The sequence below is a fragment of the Pecten maximus genome, chromosome 4 (genome assembly GCF_902652985.1).
Source record: "Pecten maximus chromosome 4, xPecMax1.1, whole genome shotgun sequence".
Classification (NCBI taxonomy): domain Eukaryota; kingdom Metazoa; phylum Mollusca; class Bivalvia; order Pectinida; family Pectinidae; genus Pecten; species Pecten maximus.
The window spans coordinates 7,891,087-7,919,013 of record NC_047018.1 but is presented as its reverse complement, the minus strand read 5'-3'; the positions used below and the strand labels follow the sequence as shown (position 1 = coordinate 7,919,013).

Below are 27,927 nucleotides of genomic sequence, written 5' to 3'. Positions count from 1 at the left end.
CTCTCGCTCAGACGTTATTTTCGATATTCAACAACAAATATGGCGGGTCATAAAGCAGGTGATCCCTTGGAATGCTACAGCGTAAGTGTTTTCTGTCGTTTTACGCTGAAATGTATTTGGTAAACATCATAAAATAAACCATTTAAACACATTTTATTTAACTCTTAAACATGTTTTAATCATTGTCGAATTTTAATATTGATATGAGTCATTTGTGCTCGGAATGTGACTGCCCTGCCCAAAAAACATCGTCTGCTAGCCTACTGTAATGTCCAAGATGCGAACGTTAGTGCAGTAGGGCACGTCGCTTGAACCCCCCTCCCCTAAAGGGCAGCTTGAAATTGATATGAAATATGTGTTACCTATTCATAGGGTATTCGTGAATAGTAATATTGGAGTGTCCAATTTCATTTTGGTTTTACATTTTGATTTCATGTTAAAACCTAATGAAACATTTATTAGGAGAATCCAGAGCGTTATATACGATTTTTGATCTTTTTACGAGTATTGAACGTGTATTTACAAAGTTACATACCAACGAATGAAGTTGTGAAATTATTTCAAATCGCTGACCATAGGACCTTGTGTAACGTGCACCTGGTCCGTCCCAAGTGTCTCCTGCCTGGGATAAGCTATGCTTTCAGCGCACTTGACTGGTCAAATCTCAATAGGTATAGAATCGGTAGTATTTACAATAGATTAATTTATGTTATATATGAGAACAGAATAAACGGTCGTGCTGTTTGCCACGGGACCTCTAAAACAATGATACAGGTAAAGCAAATAAGAGGCAATGTCGCTCAAACACGCCTACCGTGCGTGCTCTTACTGGGCACTGGTACTGTACAGTGGCTGCCGTGCGCACCAGCGATGATCAACCAAGCACGTCTAGTGCAAGTGCTCCCGGCACTGGTACAGCGCTCTAGCTACCTGCGCACCAGCTTATACAGCGCAGTAGTAATGCAAGTGATCCCGGCACTTGATACGTCGCAGTGTCTGCCTTGCGCACCGGCTTATCCAGCCCTGCGCAACAGCAATACAATTGCTCCCGGCACTGGAACCTCGCAGTGGCTAATTCCTTGCGCACCAGCAATACAATTGCTCCCGGCACTTGAACCTCGTAGTGGTTAACTTGCGCACCAGCTTCCTACAGCGCAACAGCAATACAAGTGCTCCCGGCACTGTAACCTTGTGCACCGGCTTTGTACGGTGCAACAACCCGCTACCTCACGACTAATGGGCACTTATTCAGCGACCACCAATCACTACAAGAGAGACTTCTCAGTCTCTCGACAAAGACTTGCTCAGCCTTCGTAGCTACCGGGGTTTGAAACCTGCCAGTTTCAGTCAGAATCACGCCCACTTTTCAGCGGCATATTCTCTCCCCTGTGCACATTTTGTAGCTGGCTATATATGTGCCAGGCTATTCCGCGAGCCAGTAGTACTATTCACTTGCATATTGCACATTCTGCTCTAAAACCGTGTATCATCTTCATATACAAACATATTTACATGGTTTATTATCTTTCTAATCAATAAAGGTATATTTAGGAATCGTTTTCAATTTATACAATCCAACCATTCATTAGTAATCATCCGATAATCAATGAGATAAAACAGCGCTTAACAATTGTATGTAAAAGGGAGATAACTCCAACAGAAAACCTATTTTCCTTACACTTGCATGCATATCATTTATACTGTATATATATATATGTTAAGCTAAAACTCAATTGAGACATTTCTTTCCATCAATGTTTTAATTAGTCTTTTCAAGTTGACCATTATACATTACCATAAAAAGACCCAGTCAAAGTTTTAATTAGTCTTTTCAAGTTGACCATTATACATTACCATAAAAAGACCCAGTCAAGGTAAACACATAGGGTAAAACGGGTAGCTCTGGACGACGGACTGACAATTTCTGACAGATGGTCTTCGTCAGAGCTGCGATTCCCTTCCATTGACGATAGAGTTGCAAAACAATGAACCTCGAAAATTCTAAAAATAGAGGATGTCATTTTACTTTGTACTCCAATAATATTAGAGGTTAACACGACAGGAAACTTTTGACTGGCTGCCATGTCATGTCAATGTAATCACGTGGAATAAGACCTCATATACATATAGGAGTAGTTACTTTGGAGAAATATTTAGTATAATTAAACATTTAAATTTCTAATGCAATTTTAGCAATGTATTAGCCTACTGTCGCATCTTGAAATCTTTAATTCGCACATTCCAATTTCCAATATTATACTACTCAGAGTTGTAATCCCCCATGATACTTCTCGGAGAACTCTTGCGAGGATGGTAATCCGAATATGGTATACATGACTATATATGGGTGAAGCTACTACAATTAAAAAAATCATTATCAGAAATATTTACGGGTAACAAGTTTTTTGTAAGGGTTGTGAAGAAAGTACATCTTACTTTATGTAATTATTCAATTTCAGATTGAGAATGTTTCATCTTGCTCACCAAGGTATATAACTCTGAATCTGTTGAAATATCGTGGGAAATCTCATTAGCATCAATTTATTTTTATTTCCTTATAAGGAAATTGACCTTTACATTTGTATCAAAGATGGTGGTATGATTCAACTGATGTCTCTGTGTGTCTTGCTCGTTTTGTATTTTACCATTTATTGTATGAGAAATGAAATAATGTGCAGGGTTGTGGAATGAATATTGATAATAGATACCAGAATCATCAATTTACATGTGTTTTTTTATCCTGAAAAATTATAATCATAGCTAATTACTGCTCAATGTGAATCACATCGGGGCTTGCTACACTATCGGCAATGGGAGGGACTTCATACCCTGCCGAAGAGCAGAGTAGACAGGGTATGAATATTCGTTCTCCTATTACGTCTTCATGAATTCATCTGGACTTTCTAACATAGGGTGCCGAAACAAGGCTATTAATAGCTACCATGACAACCTTTTTCAATGGTTAGAGCTACAGATCTTACTGAAAAGAAAACCAAACAATGGACACTTGCTTGTAGAAATTTTCGGACAGATTGTTTATATCTTGACAGGGTATTATGAAAAACTCAATACATTACATATGTTACAAATTTACATTTTGAACAATAGATTAATGAATTTTATTTGTCTTTTAAGACACAAATTTTCCATATATATGTGATATATATGTATAAATAATGAATATCTTGAATATATAGTATAATACATCATTATCCTTTAATGAAGTACACAGATTTACCATTACCCTACATGCTACATTTTTTAACTAAAAGAAATGACAATGATTCAAAATATATACAATAACACATCTATTTCAAGTTTTTGGAAAATATCCAATATCCAAAAGAAACTGATTACCTAGATAGATTTGGTGTTAATGCACCTTCCTTCTATATTTAAATATTTGTTAAGGTTCATTTTTATTTTCCTGGTTTCCCTTTGGGTTTCCACACTTGACCCCTATCATCACTAGGTGGCAAGTCCTAGGAGGTCCAAACAGGTATGATGCAGTTTAATATTCATTATTCAGCATTATTGTATCTTTAGTTACTAAATTCATAATTACAGGTGCTATTCACCTACTTGTCTTTTGTACATTCCTTGTATACAATTGCTTGGAATTAATATGCTAACACAATTATGCTAGCAGGGTCAACCATGCCCTAGTTCGTTATATAGGGGTGGTGAAGATCTCCCTATAATAAATCAGACATGAACAGAATTATGCTGTCAATGTTGTAGGTCAAGTCCAATTTCAAATATGGTTAAATTTTATATTATCAGCATATAATGCTAACATAAGCTCTGCAAAGCAATTATGCAAATGTACCAAAATTCACAAAGTATAACAGAATGCAACTCTGCGTTAGACACTATGCTCTTTATCATCTCGAGATATGCCAATCACCACTCCATGATGTCATGGCATTATCTCGAGCAAACCCATTATCATGTCACTATAACCAACATCACACTTTGTCTCACTTAAGACAAGCTTAAGGTATACACATAACTTTAACTTGAAGTCTAAAACAGCCCCGATAACACAGCAACATACTAGTAAATAGAACAATCATCACATGTAATTATGGAACCTACTGAGACGTACACAAATTTACAAGTGGGCGTTACCTTGCAACTCTATGTAAATTTAAGGGCTGGAGATCGACTCTACTCACTTCACCTCTTATGAGTTACAACTTAGTAATGAAACCAATCAGGTATTATATTATACTAAGTAGCGACACAGTTCCTTTCACAACACTCTTTTTCCAAGTCAGTTTGTATTTAATAGAATTTCATACTTGCTATAAACAGTAAACATTTGCTATAAACAGTAAACCTAGATAATATTTACCTGAAAAGACATTGTGGTTGATCCATTGAGTGAGCAGCCCAGTCCATCCTTGAGAGCACACAAGTGTACATTTGTAGCTATAGTTCAACATCAAAATTTAGGTCTTAAATCAGTATGTACCAAATTTGCTTTAAATCCATAATTGCTCTTTTGACCATTTGAATTGATCCCAATCCCCTTTGCCCTGTAACTTAAATCCAGAATATGTCTGTTCTTTTGGAGTTTTCCCTCCAATATAACAAAGAGTTACTTCCCCTTACACAAGGTAGATTACTATATACCCGCTGTCTTTTTAATTTTCTTTTCATGATGGAGTCAAAACTAGTGTCACTTTAAAATACCTGCACATGATTAACTTACTATGCATGTATATTTTCCCAAGGCACCTGAGACAAAGTCTCAAATGGCCTTTTAACCGACTTCATGACTCATAAACAATTTACATTTTAGACTTAATTCTTCTCAATAACCAAGAGACTCACAGTCATGTATTGAATCAGTCGCGTACTGGGATGAAGGGCTATCAAAGTTGTTCAAATGAATGAACTAATTTAATGTGCTGCTTTCAAGGTCACATGGGTCAAGCATGTTAAAATCTTTGAACGTCTTCTTAATAATAACCAAGAAGGCTATATAAAAAAATAAATTATCAGTATGTATTTACGGAGTATATCTTGCCTGTAGTTATTATTTTACTATCTGATCATTTGTTACAGGATAGATAATATTAAAGTATTCACATTTTAAGACTCAATCTGTGAAATATGTTGTAGATTCCATTAGTTTTGAACAAAGATCCTGATTTAGATGATGAAGGGAACCCAGTCATAGGACAAGATGGTAACCCCAGACATCGCTGTGGATTTAAGATTGGAGGAGGTATTGACCAGGATAACACAAAATGTCCCTATGGATATCCTGACAAGGTATGCAGATTCAGCTGACTTTGTAAAGCATTCTTAGGTCACCTGAGACGAAGTCTCAAGTGACCTATTCTAATCGCCTTTTGTCCATTGTCGTCCTTCCGTAAACAATTTACATTTTCAACTTCTTCTCCAAAACCGCTTATCTAAATTCAATGAAATTTACCAGAAAGCTTCTATGGCCGAAGGTCAACCAAAATTGTGAATTATATGGTCCCCACCCCCCCCCAGGGGCCTTAGGGGTGGGGCTAAAAATGTCAAGTTGACTGAAATTTCAAAAATCTTCTTCTCTACTCTCAGATATGGTAAAATCAGACACTCGTTTGCAAAATAAAGTACACAGTGAAAAGTCACTTTTACCAGCATGTGATTTATCTATACGCAGCCGTTAAATGCAATCAATAGTTCCCCTTGGCTTAGTACAAAATTTTCAAATCTTTCTGTTTGTAACATATCATATTCTAAAAGTCACAAATTCAAACATTAAAGTATTTCAAATGATTTCCAGGCCTGATCTCGTTTTTAAAAACTATGAGAATAAACAAACTTTATCAAACGTGCTCGGTAGAAATGCCAAAAGTAGAGCTGAAAAGAAGCAGCGCTGATTACCAACACACTGGATAATGGAATGATTTATTTATAGAAAATGAGTTTACCAAATGTTTTTCTCCATGTGTCTATCATTGGTAGTGTATGATTCCATTGACGGACAACGATTTAGAGTTTACAGTATGATGTATAAATGTGGTAATATTGTATACCATCAGAGTAAAAGACATCGTCAAGTAAAACATTTTATCACAAGTTTCAGGCAGCAAACGAGTTTGGTGAAATTGTTAATTATCAGTGTTTACGGCAATGTTGTTTAATAGGCAAAAGTCGGTGTCAATCTTAACTCCGCATAAGGCATGAAAGCATTTTAATAAAGATTTCATTTTCTGTTAAAAAAAAAAAATCAAACACTCTCCATAGATGGAAGAGTCTTGTGCTTTACCAAAATTGTGAATTTCATGACCCAGGGGTCTCACGTTTGCCCCTTGTTTAAGTGTTTTACAATTACAGTTATAGAAAAAACTAAAGCATTCTGGAATAATTATTGTAATTTTACTTTTTTAGTGAAATAATATAGATGGTGACTAAGTATAGTATATACTGCTGCAAAATAAAAAATAAAGTATTTTTTCTTCTTCCAAATTTTTTTCTAGAATATCCTTAACATTTAAACCAAAATAAATTCCCAGGGCCTTTATCGAAGTTTCAGACCATACAATTCCTTCAAAATTATCTTCTATCATTACTTGATTACCAAGTATTAGACCTTTAGATTTTTCTCGATTTAATATCAGACCTGAATATGAACCGAAAGTTTCAATAATATTAAGTGCTTTTTTAATATCTCGCTTTGAGCTTAGAAATAGGGTTGTGTCATCAGCTAACTGTGAAATTTTATATGCCCTTTCTTGTTTATTGTTTATTTTTATACCATTTATTTCTTCATTTTTTTCAATAAATATATGGAAACGAAGAAAGTTATCATTTATTGGGAGGGTTCAAATAATAAAATCACTCCTAATACCAAAATTAACATTTCTTTACTCAGTTATCTATGCCCCACCACATATAATTAAAAAAGTAGAAAAACTAATACATGAATATGTATGGGAGGGAAAGAGAGAGAAAGTGAAAAGAAAAACAATTATGAGAAGTTACGCTGAAGGTGGATTAAATATGCTAGATGTAAAATCACACATAAACACAATAAGAATAAGTTGGATAAAAAGATTTTTGACAGCAGATGATGATGCCCCTTGGAAAATAATCCCTAAATTTCAACTGGACAAGTTTGGAAGTAATTTACTTATGTGTAAAATGAATCTAGATAATTTGAAAAATTTAGAAAGAACAGATGATATTAATCCTTTTTACTATGAAATAATATCAACTATAATAAAATTGAACTCCAACCCACAGAAACCAAAAGATTATAAAGACATTCTCTCTCAAATAATTTGGGGAAACAGATATATAAAGCTCAAAGGAAAATGTTTATGTTTTAATAATTGGATAAAATCTGATATTATAATAATCCATGACATCCTGGACAACAATGGTAATATAAGTGAACAGAAAATACTTCAGAAACTAAAAATTAAAACTAACTGGATAAGTGAAGTTAACAAAGTTAAAAAATCAATACTGGGTGCATGGTTAAAGAAAATAAAAGATACAAACACTAATATTGAAAATATCACTGTTAAAAAACAAAAGAAAGTAACATTAACCTTGTTAAAACAATCAAACCTAGACATAAAAAAATGCAAGAATCAAAATGTTAGTAACAATGACATCAGAAAAACCGATTGCCTATCTATATTGGTTAAATCACTTAACAATAACAGAAAATCATCTTAAAAGTGCATGTAACTTTATATTCTATAAATTAGAAGACAACAAATTAAAAGAATTCAGATGGAAATTATTAAATAAAATACTGACAACAAAACAAATACTGTTTCAATGGAAAATAACACCAGACCCTCATTGTAATTTGTGTCAAAACATTATTGAAGATTATGAACACTTTTTCATAACATGTCCATATTTAGCAAACTTCCAAAGAATCATGAATGACATTTTTTCGATATTAGGATATAATAAAAACATGTTCACACTAAACAATTTTGTCATTGGTTATAAAATACAATACCCTAAATATGATGATATCAATAGGATATTAACATACATAGGTTTTTCAATATACAAAGGATATTGTGTAAGTGAAGCAAAAACAAAACAGATAAGTCTACATTCTATATTAAAACAGCACTTATTAATGACAGAACATGTTAATGTATAAATACAGAAATAAATCCTTTACACCAATCTTCAAAACTGTTCTTCAGTCTCTTCCTGAATAGATAATGAATCCTGACTTCTAATAACCCAGTTTTGAGTAGAATATTTCAATACACTGAACTGCATCCTGTAGTAAGATACACTGTACACAGGAACACAACACTCTCCAACTGAAAATAGATTTAAAAAACAATTATTATAAATATTTTAACAAAATGTAAAATTGAATATTGAATATTTTTAATAGATCACGACCACGTGGAGTGAGAAAACAAAACGCACACGTGAAGGAAACAGACATTAGCAAATTTCAATACGATACAAATTTAATTTTAATAGTAAGTACTTACCATGAAGTTAATAAAAATAACGTTGCATCGAACTCGATAATCACTAGACGATACGTACACTGCACACACACAATCCACATGCCCAATATAAACCGGAAATGTAAGCATGGCGGGTAATGCAACGATACGGTCGTCGGATAAGCGGATTTAAAAAAAAAAAACACAAAAACTGTGTAATATATTTTTTATTTTTATTTTTTAGGCCTAGTCAATAGATATATAAGGTACAGTACACAATATGGAAACTAGTAAATTAAATCAGTGTGTGAATGAAGTATGACGAGTGAGAGCCCTCTTGTGAGAGGACAAATATTGTAATGTGTATTGCTATAAATCTGAGTGAATAAAATGTTTGTTTGAAAAAAAAAAAAAAAAAAAAAGTAGGTTTCATTTTATTATGTGTACTGTCCTCAATATTGATAAAGTTAGTGAATTCATAGGGACCTATATTCAGATAAATTTCTGGAATTTATGAATGAGCCAATCAATCCCTCCTGGACAGACCTCTTGTCTTTTGTAGGACTACTCTAATCCAAGCTACTACCTATTTGTACAGTGTAGGGTCTTGTTCAAGGACACAACAATATTGGATGCCTTTTAATGTCACCTAAAGTCTCAACTGACCTATTGCAATTCAAATCATCTTTTGTCTATCGTCCTGCGCCATTGGCCAGAAAACAATTTACATTTTTGATACTTCTCGATAACAAAGAGGCCCATGGTCATGATATTGGGCCATTGGCATGCTGGGATGAAGGGCTACCAAATTTGTTCAAATTATTGACCTTACCTACTGTCAAGGTCACAGAGTTGAGATGTGTTTGATGTTGGTTTAAAAGCAAAACATCATTTATCAGTGTACCCATCAGAATTCATGTGACCGTATACGTAAGGCCCTTGGGCCTCTTGTTATAAGAGACCTGCACTTACGACGTTTTAAACCCCCCCAAAATAAAGTAGCTGTGTTGGAGACTATGGGGAGGTATAATGAAGTCAGGTTGTCTATCCATCCATCTGTAGATAGAATCTTGTTCGGACAGCTGCAATTTTCATCTTAACTATTCAAATGTATATGACTTTTTACAGCGATTATTTTTCAAATTTTGTGTGTTTTACTGTAATGTAGTCATGGTTACTGATATAAGTATTGGCAAAACTTGACATTTTACTGGGTTCCTTGTATTCTGAGATCATAAAATTGTGTTTGATAAATTTTCAAGTGACCTATTCCGATTGCATTTGTCCATCATCCAACATCATGCGTGCATCGTCATATAGTTTACATTTTCGACTTCTTCTCAATAACTAAGAGTCCCAGGATCATGATGTTTGGCCAGTAGCATGCTGGAATAAAGGGCTAATAAGTTTGTTTAAATGAATCATTATGATCTTGACTTACTTTCAACTAAAGGTTACAGAGATCAAATGTGTCAATTTCTCTAAACAACTTTTTAAGAGTATTGATATTTGATCATTGGCATGTTGCTATTAAGTGTATGGGTGAGAGATCGGCCTCAGGCCTAGAGTTTAGACGGTGGTAATAGATGCCATGTTTGTTCAAATGAATGACCTTGATCTTTCCTGGTTATGGATTTGAAATGTGTTGAAATGTTTAAATATCTTCCCAATAACAAGATTTGTAGGGTCATGATGTTAGTCAATTGGCAGGCTGGGATGAATGCGTACCAATACAAGTTTATTCAAACAAATCTGGATCACATTTCAAGGTCACGGACCGACAAAGCCCATAGGCCTGTTGTTCTGTATTTCTGTTCTGTTGTTTTAAAAGGTAGTGGATATAAAGGTGAAGGTAGTCAAGTGCCCCTGTAAAGCAAATGACAGTTTTCTAATAAAATTGAACAAAGTACAAATTTTAGATTGTCTATATCCCTACCAAAATTCCACATCATACTGGGTTCTGATAATGTAAAATTACACAAATATTGATGGAAATATCCTTCTCCCATCAAAATTTTCAGGCTGACAGCTAAACATGCAATTATGAGGCTCCCATATTCAGCTACCAAATCCCATAATGTTGTACCAAAATTGTGATCTGAACTTTTGATGTTGACAACAATTAACAAACATGTTTGAAAGAATAACATCAACATGCATATGTCCTACTAAAAAAACCACACACAATCATTAAAATTGACAAGATTGGAATATATGACAGAAAATAGTTCAATCATTGGAATGACTTCAGAGAAGAAACAGAACAGCTTCTCATGCCCTTGTACTACTTGATTCTTTACTTGGTACAGGTTGTGGTGAAATGTGTCCCAGACCAGTTTCCTGTACCCGGATTATGAAACTTAAATCAAATTAAATAGCTTAATGAAAGAAAATCAAATTTTCTGTAAAAATACCAAGAAATATTTCAACTTTGTTGAACCTGTTGTTGAGATAAAAGCATATTTGTAGTAAAGTAATTGAAACTGATCATCCAGGATCAGTATAGCATGGTATTTTGAATCATGGTAAAATCATGTCGGCGGGTTTGTCACAGTTGACCGACTCTTTTAATTAACCCCTAGGGGTCAATTAGTGTCACTGACCATAGCTAATATGCCCTTTGTTGATTCTATATATTGGACAACGTTTTAAGACTTATATACACACTAATTTTAGTCAGAATTTGAGCGTCAAATTGACGCACGTCATGTCCGAGGGCGAGGTACTTGGGCCAAGCGGGAGCAAACTGGAGATTTAGATAAAATTCGGGACCCGCGCGGGTCATTAATTTCAAACTGGAGAATTTGATTTTTTAATTGAATATTCGGGAGTCTCCCGCCCAATGCGGGAAACTTGGCAGGTATGATGGTGATTGGGCAAGATTGAGCTGGGGATCTTTTGGCATGGACCATCTGTCATCAACTTCTCTTAAAAATCACTACTGGTCATAACAACTTTGTGATTTTTTACCAAATTTGGTCTAAAGCATCTAGGGATGGGGAGCCAAATTTGGTCCAAAGCATCTAGGGATGGGGAGCCAAATTTGGTCCAAAGCATCTAGGGATGGTATAGCTCCCCAAAATGAAAATTTTGAAGTTTTAGAATTCTATTTATTGTTTTCTTATGTTTATGTAAATTACGATCGTAATCAGAAATAAGATTGTAGAGAAGGAATTTATAGGATAATGAGAAAGGACAGTTATAAAGTGACAACATTTAAAATGATAAAATTAATGTAATATTTCATATCATTGATAGAGATGGAAGTGAAGCTGATGTAAATACACTCGTAGATAGAACTAATAGTGTCTTGATAAAGACAGCAGCTTCTATGTTTGGAATGGTAAAACCTCAAGTGTGTGGTTACTATGACTATGTTGATCAAGTCTGGGTTCAAAATATATGTATGATGTAATAAATGTTGTATAAACAGAGGGTGTGGTTGCCCTGTGGCCGAAGGGGTAGGGCCCAATAGGAGAAATAGAAGTAAATGCTTAAATTGTTTCTAGTCCTGAACAACTGGCTTGATTTTGATGAATTTTTGTCTGAATTATTATTTGGTAAAGGAGATCCAATATTGTATAAATGGAGGATGTGGTTCCCCTTTGGCCAAAGGGGTAGGGCCCAATATGGGAAATATATCAAAAGACTTGAAAATCCCTCTTCTTTACGATAATAGGATTTGGTCCAGATTTGGTTTGAAATGTTGGGAGAGACAGCTAAAAAGGAAGGAATATATTTGTATGAATACTTATATGAGAGTATTTTGCCATGATTACTGGAATATCCAGTAGGAATCTGTAGGAATGAAAGGATTTTGACTATATTCAGTCTTAAGTATCATTGAGTGAAGGGAAACCAATTCTATATAAACAGGGGGCCTGAGGGGAGGGGCCAAAAATCCTTCTACTGTAGGAATGCAAGGATTTGGTCCACATTTGATCTGAAGGATCTTTGGTGAAGGGAAACTTTTCATATGAATTCTTTAAAATCCCTCTTCTTCTGTAGGAATGAAAGGATTTGGTCTGTATTTGGCCTGAATCATCTGTTGGGGAATCAGTTTTGTCTAAAACCTTATATAATTAGCATGGAATTATACAAGTCCACTGACCAAAAGGCAATGTAAGGTCATAGGCCATGATCAGGGTAGAAGTTTTTATCCTTTAACTTGTGAATATTATGTTATAACATTATGAAGCAAAGTTGGTCAGAATTAAAGAAAGAGTCAACTGACCACAGGTCAAGGTCACTGTCAAAGGTCAAGGTAAAATTTTGTATCTTTTCACTGAGGAAACATATTTGCTATGACATTATGAAGCAAAGATGATCAGAACCAAACAGTTATCTGACCAAAGATGAAGGTCACTGAATCTTTTCACTGATGAACATAGGATGACATTACAAAGTAACAAGAAATGTGATACAATATTAATTCATTAAAACAAATTTTAAATACCCGTTACTGTTTGCTGTGTTGTCATCCCCAATTGTTTGTATGTAGTATCACAGCCAGTTACTCCATGATGTGTTCATGTACATTATGTACTCAATGCATGGAAACAAATATACCTGCCCACAAATGGGATCACCTACATTGTGTTTGGTTTGTTTGTGTTTAACGTCCTATTAACAGCCAAGGTCATTTAAGGAAGTGCCAGGTTTAGGAGGTGGAGGAAAGCCGGAGTACCCGGAGAAAAACCACCGGCCTACGGTCAGTACCTGGCAACTGCCCCATGTAGGTTTCGAACTAAGAGGTGGAGGGCTAGTGATAAAGTGTCTGGACACTTTAACCACTCGGCCACCGCGGCCCCATCACCTACATTGTGTATCCCATGGAAAGTCATAAAGACAATTAAGTTTATAGGGGCAGAGCAGGGTACAATTTCTTCAGGATACAATTTAGTGTTTTTCCAATTTAAATTTTAAAGATACAATTTGTAGCTTAAATGTTTGGAGGGTGGTAATAAAATATCTAACTTTGGGTATGGTATATATAGAAATATGCAACACCCTATTCTTGTTTTAAAGCAATCATAATTACTCATTGTTGGTGGTATAGCATCTTTAACAAGTTCTTATCCAAAATTAGATGTATCAAATTTATTTTTACTTTGAAAAAAAAAAGTTTAAATCTTTGATGTGTATTTAGACATTAGGCTTACATGGTAGAAAATTGGATAAATGGTAGGAGTACAATTATAAATAAAAATCTGCAGAAAAAGAGAGCAGAACTGCACAGATTAAGATATCAACTATTGCCATTTGGTGCAATAGGTCTACTTGGGTTTCTTTCTCCTCAGCAGAGGCCACAAAGAATACCTGTCCTTTGTATGGGTGTTATATGACATGTATAATCAACCCTTGTAGACTTCTTTTCAGGTGTGATAATAAAACAAAAGTCAAGATACTGAACTGAATGTGTGGAAGTAATCAATATGTTAATTGTGTGCAGCTGCCTTCACTTGACTCAAAGGTAAATCTATTGTATTTACCTACTGTGTGGGACGATTCTGTCCTATACCAATGCAAGCATTTGCTGCATTATATTACATGTCTTGTTATTGAAGCACAGGTGTGACATTTTAATTTTAAATGTTGCTTTCAATATAAAGGCATTCAAATATTTACATGACAAGTTATTATTGAGATTCCTTATGGAAATGAGAACAGGAATATATATATAACAAATTCACTGAAATAAAATAGCTTTTTTATTAAGGGTACTCAATTACTAATATTATTAAAAATTAAAAATTAAATAAATAAAACCAATCAATTGTACTTTGTTTTGAATAGTAACTATTTGGTGGTATATCAACTAATGAGGTTGACTTACCTCCCCTCCAATGTACCCGGGTATATGGCCCCCACTAGTACTGTATACAAACGTACTACTAGCTTACATCATTATATATGTGTAATTCTGTTTGCTGACTTTTCATGCTCACTCATTATTTTCCTTCTCTTCTAAAACATTTACTGGGTATTAAAAACTTAACAATGATAACCAAGAAAGTTACAATCCTTGCATTTTACTGTGCCTCATTGTATTTATATGTTTTGCCTTTAGAAAATTATAAATAATTATAATACATGTCAATCGAGACGAAAAAAATTCTTGGCATAATTCATGGTAATATGAATATTTTTACATAAAGCAAACATTGGTTGGTTGTTGAAAATACATTCTACTTCAAAAAAACATGTCAAACATGCCATGTGAAGTGAATAGGAAGCATCTGTAATGAAAGGACTCTGTATGTATGAATTGGACAATTTTAAGTGTAGCGCTAATCTGACATATATTTATATTGGATGTTTACATTTCGACATTCTACGTGTCATACTGAAGCTTTTAAAAAGTGTCTTTAAAATCAGCATGTTTGCTAAAACTGCAAAATTATTTGATGGCTTTGGGTTAAGTGTGTAGAAGGTGCATACAATAAGCGAGGCCCATATTTGACTTGTAAATCAGGGTGTGAGAGCTCTGTGCCAGGACTACCATCTCCACTGTGTTAGGAAAGCCTAGACACACTGATTGGGCCACTTCTGCCCAAGACTTGCCTGTAGAAAATCAAAATTTACATATGTTATTTACTTTTGACTGAAAGCCATCGTTATTTCAATGGGAGAAGAAAAAGAGCTTTATCATTCACTTGTTAGAAATGTAGAGTGTGGCAAAGAAAGCTTCAACTAGGTACAAAGTACAATCTGGGTTTAAAGTATCACTTATCAAAATGAGTTATTTACATGGTCTTGTTGTGCTGATAAAAACACATGAAATAGGGTGGTTGTAATATCTGTGTATTGAGTCTTGGAACAGTTACAAAATATTTGTGTCCTATTTGAACTTTTGAGTCCAATGTCAGACACAAGCTTGAAGGTGATCGAATATCTGTTGGTATTGAATATCGGTTCAAAAACAAGGCTCAGAAAAAAAATTCTGGCAAGAATTTATACATAAATTAATCTTAATCATAAATGGTGTCTGATGTTTAATATTTTATTTTGGAATTAAATGTTTCAAAAATAACTTCAACTATAAAGTGTCTTCAGTGACAATCAATTCAAATGTGCAAATATTGTAATACAGTAACATATTAATGACTTTGAATATATATTGTAAATAAATATATGAACACTTTCCTTTTGTATGTATTTAACATATGATAAAATGTTTATAATGAAACTAAACTGGGTAGAAATATTATTATTCCCCCACCAGAGGTGACTGTAGAGTACTTCACACACCATACTGTGCATTTTCCTTAAATCACCTTGAAGGACTCGTACGCTGTCACACAAAAAAAAAAAGCCAAATTTAGAATGCAAGTTACTCTTTTGACTGTGAGCTTCAAACTAAATAGAAGTTTTAAACCACTATGTGTGGAGTTATTGCCTTTTGCAGATCTTGTGTCTCGTTCGGGACATATTATGCATACTATAACACCAACTCTCCTGTCATTTTAAATAATGATTATGTTCCTAGAAGGATATCTTATAGTATTCAACAGAGTTCTTTCCTATGTGGTGAAAATAATGGAATATATTTGCAACAACAATTGTAAAAGTAGTGAATTAGGTCACATTGTTAAAATTATTTATCAACTGTACATGTAGAGCAAATTAACTTCAGACGTGTCATCTGTCTGATATCAATTGTTTCCTTTAGACATCTTCTCGATAGCCAAGAAGTCTTGATTCATAGCATAAGGCTAATAGCATGGTGGGATGAGTACAAGTATCTCCATCTACTTTTATAATAACCAACATGCTGGAATGAAGGGCTGTAAAGTTAAATGAAAATAATGACACTTTCCCACATTCAAGGTTCCATTTATCTATTAAAATATTTATTCAGCTCTGCCTGAGTAACCAAGAATCCAGAGAAATGATATTTGGCCACTAGAAAACTAGGATGAGCTGTTATTAAATCCTGTTTGTTATCATCTCTGCAGTCAGAGATCGTGGGGGGACATTTTAATACTGCTGCTGCTGTCCATCCCTGATTCTGTCCTTCTACATCATCATTTTCTGACATTTACTGAATTCATGTGGACCGATCAAACTCAAACATTACACACTACTACAGCTTCCTTATTGAGAGTGCTGGCTTTGGATATCGTTTATAATCAGAAGGTCAGAATCAAGGTTACTGTTACTATGATTTGAATATTGGTTTGTGGAAAATAACAAGTGAAGCAATCCATGTTGGGATGGCTGCTTAAGATTTCTTTTCAGGTGAAAAGGTCAAAGGTCAAGGCCACCATTACTATAAATTGAAAATTGGTCATTGATTTATAGTAGTATACATAAATGATGGGCGTTCAACACAAACATGCTCCTCTCAAGTTTGACCAGCTTTCAATGGTACAGCTGGTCATGATATTTTGAATTTTTTAAACTCCTTTGATTTTTTCAGATAATGTTTGTTACCTTACTTTGTCGGAGCTTTCATAGTATTTAACTTTCATGTTAAGTTTTTAAAAAGATACATATTTGTGGGGACATTCATTAATTACCTTATTGTAACAGTAATTATCAGTAGCATCCTTTCCATTGAAAAAATAAGCTATCCATGAATGAAATTGTTTTCAAAATATACAAAAATAAAGTGGTTTATTGTCATAGGTAGAGAATGATTAGTAGGAAACAGAACCAATTTTACAACATCAGTACCTCTTTGTTTTCCAGGGTATATATGTCACCTACATTCATGAGGGTGGGCCCGCTGCCAGGTGTGGACTTCAGGTTCATGACAAAATTTTACAGGTAGGTTCAGTTTTCAAATGTGATTTATTCATCAGAGATATCTCTAACACATTTTTCTGATGCATTTGAAGAGAATAAACAAATCCTTTGTTTATTTCTCAATGCTGGTCTGTACCTTTTTAAAAACAAAGTTGAAATTTTTTTATTAAGTAAGTTTTTGTATGGCTGATTTATTTTATAGAACATTTATCGATTACCAATGCCTTATCTGATATTGATTTTTGGAGTGGGTTGACAAACAATATGCTGTGTTATACCTGGTATATAAATCCCCATCACTTGTTACTTGGGCCTGGTTTAACTATTGTAACCCTTTCCACCTGTCCACACAAATCCAGTCCTCTTACCAACCTTACAGTGTCTATAAATTTTGTTTTTGGCAATCTTTATCCTATTCACGTCCATTAAGTAGTGCAAACCAATATTGAATATGTTGGTGATAAGGCTGGGTCATATCTGATGTATGAGTACAGGACGATTAACTGTGTTTGGAAAATTTCCCGACTTTTCACTCTTGTTTATTGGGTGTGTAAATTTTACCAAAATCCTTATCCTGTCATGATGAGAGATTGGTCTACAAATGAGGATAGAATGTTGCAGGTTTTAGTCCAGGTCAAATTCCACAGATAGTCCAACAGCAGTCTGGTGGAATAGTTACTGGAGTGAAAAATCTAGATCTTCAGTAAAAGATTGTCATAATTTAGAAAACAAATTGAGAAAATTGAGTTTGAATGTTTTCGATTTTAGATGGTCACTGTATAGATATGTTCATGCTTATTAAACATATAATCTCTAGGAAACACTAGACAATGCTACAGGTGACTGACTTGTGTGGATTATGTTACAAGTGACTGACTTATGTGGATAGTCTTACAGTTGACTGATTTCTAATGGATTGTGTTACAGGTGACTGATTGGTGGTGGATTGTGTTACAGGTGACTGGTTTGTGATGTGATGGATTGTGTTACAGGTGACTGATTTGTGATAGATTGTTACAGGTGATTGATTTGTGATGGATAGTCTAACAGGTGACTGATTTGTGATGGATTTTGTTACAGGTGACTGATTTGTGATGGATTGTGTTACAGGTGACTGATTTGTGATGGATTGTGTTACAGGTGACTGGTTTGTGATGGATTGTGTTACAGGTGACTGATTTGTGATGGATTGTGTTACAGGTGACTGATTTGTGATGGATTGTGTTACAGGTGACTGATTGGTGATGGATTGTGTTACAGGTGACTGATTTGTGATGGATTGTGTTACAGGTGACTGATTTGTGATGGATTGTGTTACAGGTGACTGATTTGTGGTGGATTGTGTTACAGGTGACTGATTTGTGATGGATTGTGTTACAGGTGACTGGTTTGTGGTGGATTGTGTTACAGTTGACTGATTGGTGGTGGATTGTATTACAGTTGAGTGATTTGCGGTGGATTGTGTGACAGGTGACTTGTAACATTGTACACCACAAATCAGTCACCTTAAACACAGTACACACCAAATCAGTCACCTTAACATTGCACATCAGAAACAATTCAACTGTAACATTTTGTCCACAACAAATCGGTGGCTGATTTGGGATGTACAATGTAAGTTTTGTTACATGTGATGATGTGACCGATTAGTGTGGATTATGGAACGTGTGACTAATGTGTATACACTAGTATTACACATGACTGATTTGTGATGGATTGCATTACAGGTGACTGATTTGTGATTGACAACGTTACAGGTGACTGGTTTGTGGTAGATTGTGTTACAGGTGACTGGTTTGTGGTAGATTGCATTACAGGTGACTGATTTGTGATTGACAACGTTACAGGTGACTGGTTTGTGGTAGATTGTGTTACAGGTGACTGGTTTGTGGTAGATTGCATTACAGGTGACTGATTTGTGATTGACAACGTTACAGGTGACTGGTTTGTGGTAGATTGTGTTACAGGTGACTGGTTTGTGGTAGATTGTGTTACAGGTGACTGATTTGTGGTAGATTGTGTTACAGGTGACTGATTTGTGATGGATAGTCTAACAGTTGTCTGATTTGTGATGGATTGTGTTACAGGTGACTGATTTGTGACAGATTGTGTTACAGGTGACTGATTTGTGATGGATTGTGTTACAGGTGACTGGTTTGTGGTAGATTGTGTTACAGGTGACTAATTTGTGGTGGATTGTGGTACAGGTGACTGATTTGTGATGGATAGTCTAACAGTTGACTGATTGTTGGATTGTGTTACAGATGAATGATTTGTGGTGGAATGTGTTACAGGTGACTGATTTGTGATGGATTGTGTTACAGATGAATGATTTGTGATAGATTGTGTTACAGGTGACTGATTTCAGATGGATTGTGTTACAGGTGACTGATTGTTGGAATGTGTTACAGGTGACTGGTTTGTGATGGATTGTGTTACAGGTGACTGATTTGTGATGGATTGTGTTACAGGTGACTGATTTGTGATGGATTGTGTTACAGGTGACTGATTGGTGATGGATTGTGTTACAGGTGACTGATTTGTGATGGATTGTGTTACAGGTGACTGATTTGTGATGGATTGTGTTACAGGTGACTGATTTGTGGTGGATTGTGTTACAGGTGACTGATTTGTGATGGATTGTGTTACAGGTGACTGGTTTGTGGTGGATTGTGTTACAGGTGACTGATTTGTGGTAGATTGTGTTACAGGTGACTGATTTGTGATGGATAGTCTAACAGTTGACTGATTTGTGATGGATTGTGTTACAGGTGACTGATTTGTGACAGATTGTGTTACAGGTGACTGATTTGTGATGGATTGTGTTACAGGTGACTGGTTTGTGGTAGATTGTGTTACAGGTGACTAATTTGTGGTGGATTGTGGTACAGGTGACTGATTTGTGATGGATAGTCTAACAGTTGACTGATTGTTGGATTGTGTTACAGATGAATGATTTGTGGTGGAATGTGTTACAGGTGACTGATTTCAGATGGATTGTGTTACAGGTGACTGATTGTTGGAATGTGTTACAGGTGACTGATTTGTGATGGATTGTGTTACAGGTGACTGATTTGTGATGGATTGTGTTACAGGTGACTGATTGTTGGAATGTGTTACAGGTGACTGATTGTTGGAATGTGTTACAGGTGACTGATTTGTGATGGATTGTGTTACAGGTGAATGGCCATGATATGACTGTGGTGACACACAGAAAAGCAGTAGAGTACATACAAAGGAAGCCTGTTCTAAACATGTTGGTATACAGGAAGGGTGTGCCTAACCTTGCACACCAGGAACACAACCAGCAAACCCAGTTCCAGAGTTTCAACCAGCAACAGGACTATCCCATCGCCTACCAGTAACACCAATACCTTCTACTACCCAGCTGACTAATACTTGTTACTGACCACCACACCTGGATTTCAACACATACTAAGGCAGTGTCAAAACATTATACAATAATTCTCTAAATACAAAAAAATGTATAATATTGTCCTCCATTAAAACATACATATACCTTAAATAACAATGACTTCAATAAAACATCTGCGTATATATATCATAATATTTACCTCCATTAAAACACTCACACATACAAACAACACTGACCTAGACAAAACCTCTACATATTTGGTTATAACATTGATCTCCATCCAACTTTGACATATCATTGATAACATTGACCTCCATCTGTCTTCAACCATCAAAACTTGTCTTTCATCACATTAAATTCCTGACAGAGTGGTTCCGGAAATGTGTTTGTAGTGACCAACACATATTCAGTGTTATATAACCCGTACTTATATGGTAATTGTATTAGCTATGTTTTATATACTCCTCAATGTTGTCTGTGGACCAGAGATACGCCAGTGATAAATTTTTAAATTTTAAGCACTTAATTATTGAATAATTAAGATGTATAGACATATATCTTCTCTATTGACCTGCCTTGGACTTAAAGATGTATATAATTGATAGGCTAACCATAGCTTCAGAATCTAAGGGTGACATTTCAATAAGCTATCTCTTTAGATCATACATGAATTCAGGCCCTGGACTTTGGAGGATGACTTTTATAAAGATGGTGAGCCAAACTTTTACTATGTCATATATTTACATACATATTTTTGTCATTCGATTCCTATAGTTTTACACAAATTGTTGACATGAATTGGTATTGAATAGATCAATGATCCCTTTCAAAATTTAATTCAGCAAAGACTTTTCAAATTTATTACATAGTTACCAGACTAGTATGTTCTTGCTGTAATGTAGAATGCTGGTTAAATGTTATATAAAATCAATTTTTTGTTATTACAAAAACCTTTATTTTGATATTTGTATAATGTGATGATTATTGTTGGTTTAAACTTTTGATGAACAACGAAATTTCACTTTATGTCTGATACATTGAAACCAATCTTAATACTCCCAAGTGTGATTACATGTACTTAATTTCTACTTAATATTGGTATAGGGATATCTTAATGACTCTTAGGCTTGGCAGAAAAACAATAGGAAAATTAAAGGGAAGCTGGATGAAAGTTCAATCCTCTTTATAATGTTTATGTAGGCATTTATAGCTTATTATTGTCTTATATAGGTATTTCATAGTTATTATGGAAATGAATAGAGAAATGATTTGTAGTATCTTTATCAGACTGAATATCAGTCTGGTGCCATGTGATGACAAACAATGTTTTTGACACATTTTTCTGGTGATCATTATATATTTTTCATATCTTAGAAGTAGAGATCTGTACATAATTTGTTTCAAGTGCAAATTAAATGACTGTAAATAAAGACACATTTAAAGACATCTTTTGTAGGTCCATGACCAATGATTGGCATTACAATCCGATACCTACCGGTAAATAACAACAGTTACATTAATCCGAATCTGTCTTTGGTTCAATCTTGACTAACCTCAAAGTTTAAAGCGAGAAAATTCCACATGCTATCTAAGAAGGAAGCATAAAACATGGAGTTAACAGATTGTTGATAACAATGAAATACTAATTATCAAAAATGTTATTTGGAAAATAATAATGTACACTGTTGTGCTTATAACTGTCATGCTACATATTTCCCTGATGGAAAAAAGCAGTAAATTCACAAGGAATTGTGATAGATTGTGTACTGTGGCAGGACACAGTGATCAAGCATTACATTGTACATTTGTATTACTGTAATGTCACGTTAACAGTAACTCACAGCTTCAAATCCAGCCCCATGTGTCTGTTTAGTTGATATCACATGTATTTTACATCATTACTGTAATTACTCTAATTAATCTGTTTTATATTGTCCTTCAGTAACCTTGTCCAGTCAGTACTAAAAGGCTGGTCAATACTTCTTTCTCAAGGCTTATTAATTACCACACATTTTACTAATACTAGTTTAATAACCAGGAATGAGAGCGAGGTCGGATGCTCTAGAAGAGAATGATGGAATGTGAAACAACATGATATTTATAGATTTTCAATTTGTTCATAGGCTTTGTGTCACGTTCTCTTTGTCAGTTGCACATTTGATATAGACTGTGTGTTCCTCATGTCAACTTTTACCTACTGATGAATGCCTTTGACAGTTTGGATTATAACGACTTACTGGGTTAAGGAACACTGTAATTTATGACAATATTTACGATAGACAACATCTATTTACCGCCATGTTTGTTTAGTCAACATCAAACGTTGTAGGTTGTGACATGATTACAGAGAACTGTTATAATGACTTGCTATACAAATCTTATTTTTATCATCTACCTGCTAGATTTGATTCTGTATATTTTTTGATAAATCAAATATTTAATGTGAACTTGTTTTGTGTATTTGTATACATAGTTTGCCAATATTTTGCCTTTTTCACCTTCATTCTGATGTGTATTCGTGTTTCACACTCGGTACCAGGTGGAGGTACAAGGACATTTCCAAAAACTATTACTTGGACATAGTATAAAAGTTATCCCATTTATGTCAAAGCCTTTGAGGCTAACCTCAAGCTGGGAAGTTGATCTAGTACAGTAAATAGACAGATCATCAAGTGCTGTAAGTTGACATAATAAAACGGCTGGAGTTAATTACGTACCTGTATTTGATACAAGAGTGACAGGGAGCTTCCACTGTCAGGTTGTAGGAATCTGTAGGGTATCGAGTGTTTTAGGGTTTATTATTACTATAATTTCATGGTTTTTACAATATTGGAGGTTTTATCATAACAACTTGTCTAAGATAACTTATCACTTTCATCACAACAGATGATTGATGAGAAAGACCCAGAATATCATATTTATCTATCAATTAGCTCATGCCTAGTAATAAGATCACTCATGCCTATAGCAGTGTGTTAAAATACTACCAAATGCTAATACAAAATGTATTCATTGTCCTGCAATAAGCCCACCCTCTATTTTGAGTTGAATGATATTGTTGGCCCCATTGGTTTACTACAGGATAAATACAGTATTAGATTAAGGGCAAATATCATCATCCTTTCACTGATGACATGCAAATTTGTCAATTCCAATTAATCATTCCAAGCAATTAGAAACCATATTAATTATCCTTAATACTCAGGATATGAGTGGTGTATAGTCTCTGAAGGAAGAAAGAGGAGTTTTTTATAACTTTAAATGGGTTTTGTAACAGAAATATGACAAATTTAATATTGTTTCAGTTTCATTCACTTTTTAGGTGACCTGAGCGAAGATCAGAGACATTTTCCAATCTGCCATCGTCCGTCGTCATCTGTCAGTCATTGCATCGTTAATGAACATTTCACATTTTCGACTTCCTTCTCAAAAACTCCTTAACTATTTTTGATGAAATTTTATAGAAATCTTCCTTGCAATTGGCTAAATGCCTACCAAAATTGTAAATTATATGGTCCCTAACCCCCAGGGGCCTGAGTGGCAGGGCCAAATGGGGTCAAATTGACTGATATTTCAAAAATCTTCTTTTCAAGACCCAGATATACTCTTCATGGATGGAAGGTTCTTAAGGTGCTTTATCAAAATTGTAAATTTCATTGTCCCTAGGTGTCACATTCCCCCTGGGGAGGGGGTAAATTTTACGATACTTTATATAGGAATCTCACATATTTTAGCATAATTTGTTTCATTTTCATTAGAAATTGGTTACCAGTTGGTCAGAGCTAACTTTTATCAATGACATGTTATCAGAGAATATCAAGGCTAAGGCCTTATGGCAGTCAAAAGTAGGGTAAAAATTAAAAAAGATTAGAGTAAATTTTTTCGTCTTATATGAAAGAACAAGTTTCATGTTTCTCCCTGAAAAGGTGCGAAATTTTACAGGGAAATTCCATGTTTATGGAAATTATTCAAAACTTTTAAAATTATTAGGGCGAAACTATACTACCAATACTACCTGTCTTTATTTGTGAACTGTTTAGAAATACATCGTAAATTACATAGAAGATAGTCATATGTTAAGTCTCAGGTGACTGTTAAGGACCATGGGCCTCTTGTTTGAATGTGTTCAAATTAATGAATACCACAAATATGATAGGATAGCTAAAACATCTCTCATTACTTTGGGATGTAGACTATTTTACTGTCATAGTAAGCACACATAACAATGGAGATATTACATAAAAAACAACAATGGACAGTATTTGTGTGGGGGAACTTAATTTCATTTTTGGAAAATTCCATTTTACTCTTTAAATTCTATAAAGGTTAACGTCACAAAGCTACCTCTCATAAATGAAAGGAAATTCTTTGGATATTTGCTATGATAGAATTACCTGCAATTCAATGATCGCTCTTACACAAGTGAATTGCGTTACACAAAATGTTTTTGTTTACCAAGAAAGAATGGAAATATATTGATACACAGAAAGGTGTTATTACACAAAAATTGTACAAATATTGTTAAGATAAAAGAATTGTTACTTTGACAACAAAATTGTGTTCATGGAAGGTTTGTTCAGAACAGTTTTATGTAAATGGAAAGATTTGTACATGGAAATATGTTATTATATAATAAGTACACAAAGATTTCAATTTCCTATAAACATTTATGTCTATTTATGTACACAGTAAGATAAGATGTTCAGTTTAAACAAAACTATTTTTATCATGTTATGTAATGGAGAGGTGTTATGTGCACAGAAAAGATTTCATGTACATGGAAAAGATTAAGTATTCTAAGTATTATTTACATAAAAAGGTGTCGCCTACATGGAAAGGTTGTGGTTTATATGAACATGAAATTGTATTCCACCAATAGTAGCTGTGTTATGTGTACCTAATGACGGCTGATGACCTTACTAGCTCAGGTTGGTAGGAATTTCCCCTTAGCCTACATGATGTATACTAAAGAGCATGAGGTCACTAGTTCAAGCCTTATGCGGGCAGGTTATTATAACCCACGAAATGAGTTTGTCCTTGGTTCTTAAGTCTGTCCATAAACAATCCTTGTCAATGCTTTTTCTTGAGAAGTTCCTGTTTTTTGAAACTGATCAGAACAGAAATTGGCAGGCAGGTATCCATTTTAATTACAACCTTTGAAGTTTTTTATTGCTGTTTCTCAGAATTTACTACAAGATTTATTTTGAAACTGATTGGGAAAAAAAGTTATGATAGGCATCCATCTTAATTTAGACAAATGAAATAGATCTTTCTCAAATTACACACTTATATATTCCCAGTGCTCACTAGTTGTTCATGATCAAATAAGACTAATTGAATATACAAAATGACTGTCAGGTAGCCATCTTGGATGTTGGCAGTTTAAGTTTGTTTCGAAAAAACAATTTTGAAGGAAATATGAAGTTTGATGTCACTATTTCTTTCGAATTCATTCATTGATCTTTCTCAAATTTCATATGTACTTGTAAGTTTCCGTTGGGACCTAGTAGTGCATGTCTAATTCTGAAACTGATCCAAAATCAAAATGGCAAGGGGGGTGGCCGCATCTGGACTTTGGGTCCTTGGAGTTTGTTATCGCATTATCTCTATCAATCTTCAGATTACGAAGATTTAATTGTAAGTTAAATAAGAAAAAAAATTAAGAAAAGTACAGAAATTCTCAAACTTCCAAAACCAATAAACATTATACAATGGTAGGAACCTCTTGGATCTCTTGTTATATTACTCCTTTCTGCCAGGTAGTTAACACGATGTTATATAATACCAGGTTCCGTATATATAAAGATCTGTAACTATTGTGCACATGTTATAAAATGTTGTGGAAAAATGATCAAGACACAGGGTTGTGTTATAAAACACATTTTCATATTGTTAATGAAAGATGAACATAGATGTTTGAACTAGATATTTTAGTTTTAAGATCAAGTAGACATACATATTCAGATTATGTGTTTTTACAATAATGTTAGTGCAATATTTTGCTTACAAAGTGTATTGCTGTTGCTTTTATTGTATGTATAGTAATATGTAGTATGATTGTGATCAAACCAATCTATGTATAGATCAGTGTAATCTACCCATGGACACTACTTAATGGGAGGAAATCTTCTGTTTATCTGAAGTTCTCTCCTGTGTATTCTATTATGTGGATCGACAAGGTTGTGTATCAGCAATGTGTATTGCCTTTTGTTCCGTTTGTCTTGTTGTTCTGTTAGTTAATTTTACCTCATTGAACTGTTTTTGTAGATTTTTTATCAGCAGAAAAACACTTTTCAGCTATCATCAAACAAGCCAATAATTGCTTGTCAAATAAGTGAAAAAGAACTTTCAAACAAAAATCCAAAATAGATTATGATCACCCATGCTTTTGTGTAAACTAGATAATACAGCTTGTAAGTGTATGTCTTTTTGTGATGGAAAATTTCCTAATCACAGCTCTAATTTGTCCAGTAAAACTTGTATGGCCTTTTAGCATTAACTTGGTGGATCAGAAGATCTTATCAGTGATGTTTGTTTCTGATAAAATTTATTATTTGAAAAATAAAGATTATTATTTATGAATTCATAAATTGAAAATTTATTGACACCTAACCATACATAAATAATTATAGTGATTTAATCTGGGTTAAGGTATTTACTATTTGTGAGTGTATTTTCTGTAAGTTCATTACTGTGAGTTAGTGCATATCTATTAAATGTAAGCAGACTTGAGGGAGATAACACACAGTATAGTTCATGGTGGACAAAGTGCTTACTACTGTTCGTATTACACATGGTACTACTATACACAACCACATGGTATTTAAATTTTGGTCATTCGATAGGGGAGAAATCATTCACAAACTTCAGAATCAGGTCTTGAGAATTCGGCTGGAATATATGATGAAATCATCCATTTATGAGGAATTAAATTTAGCGTAAAGGTTATTTTGATTGTTGGTACAGGTTTCTTTGACACTTTGTTTATTGTTTCCTTTTAAACACCATTGTATATTTGATTACAATTGTACTTTAAGTTTAGATATGCTTTTTTTTTCAAAAAATGCCGATGTTGTGAAAAAAAAGAGAAACTTTAAATGACTTACGAAATATTGAAATTAAAATTTGAAATTTGCATGTACTATATTTTAGATAGTGTTTTTGTTACCTAAGAAACCTAAGAAAGAAATGCAATGCATTGAACTATTGGTTTTGCTAGTTTATGTTTTGGTAATTTAGAGTGGCCTGGTTCTGTAGTCCTGTACAACACTACATACATGTTATATGTTTCCTCTTTTTTAGCAGTCAGTCTACGAAGTTAAACTTGTTTTGCTGAATAAATTTAGTTTTATTTGA

General features: G+C 34.2%; 1 protein-coding gene across 1 annotated transcript; it reads left to right on the top strand.

Moving 5' to 3' along the window:
- Positions 1 to 20: 20 nt before the first annotated feature.
- Positions 21 to 27,927, top strand: LOC117325115 (tax1-binding protein 3 homolog). Its single transcript, XM_033881067.1, has 4 exons — positions 21 to 81; positions 5,131 to 5,283; positions 17,139 to 17,216; positions 20,375 to 27,927. The coding sequence occupies exons 1-4, from the start codon at positions 40 to 42 to the stop codon at positions 20,558 to 20,560; spliced, it is 459 nt and encodes a 152-aa protein (XP_033736958.1). The 5' UTR covers positions 21 to 39; the 3' UTR covers positions 20,561 to 27,927.

Bases quoted from the DNA above. Each gene is read 5' to 3' on its own strand.
- LOC117325115 (XM_033881067.1), top strand. From the start codon at position 40: ATGGCGGGTCATAAAGCAGGTGATCCCTTGGAATGCTACAGC. The intron at 82-5,130 runs GTAAGTGTTTTC...AATATGTTGTAG, and splicing joins ATCCCTTGGAATGCTACAGC to ATTCCATTAGTTTTGAACAA. The intron at 5,284-17,138 runs GTATGCAGATTC...TTTGTTTTCCAG, and splicing joins CCTATGGATATCCTGACAAG to GGTATATATGTCACCTACAT.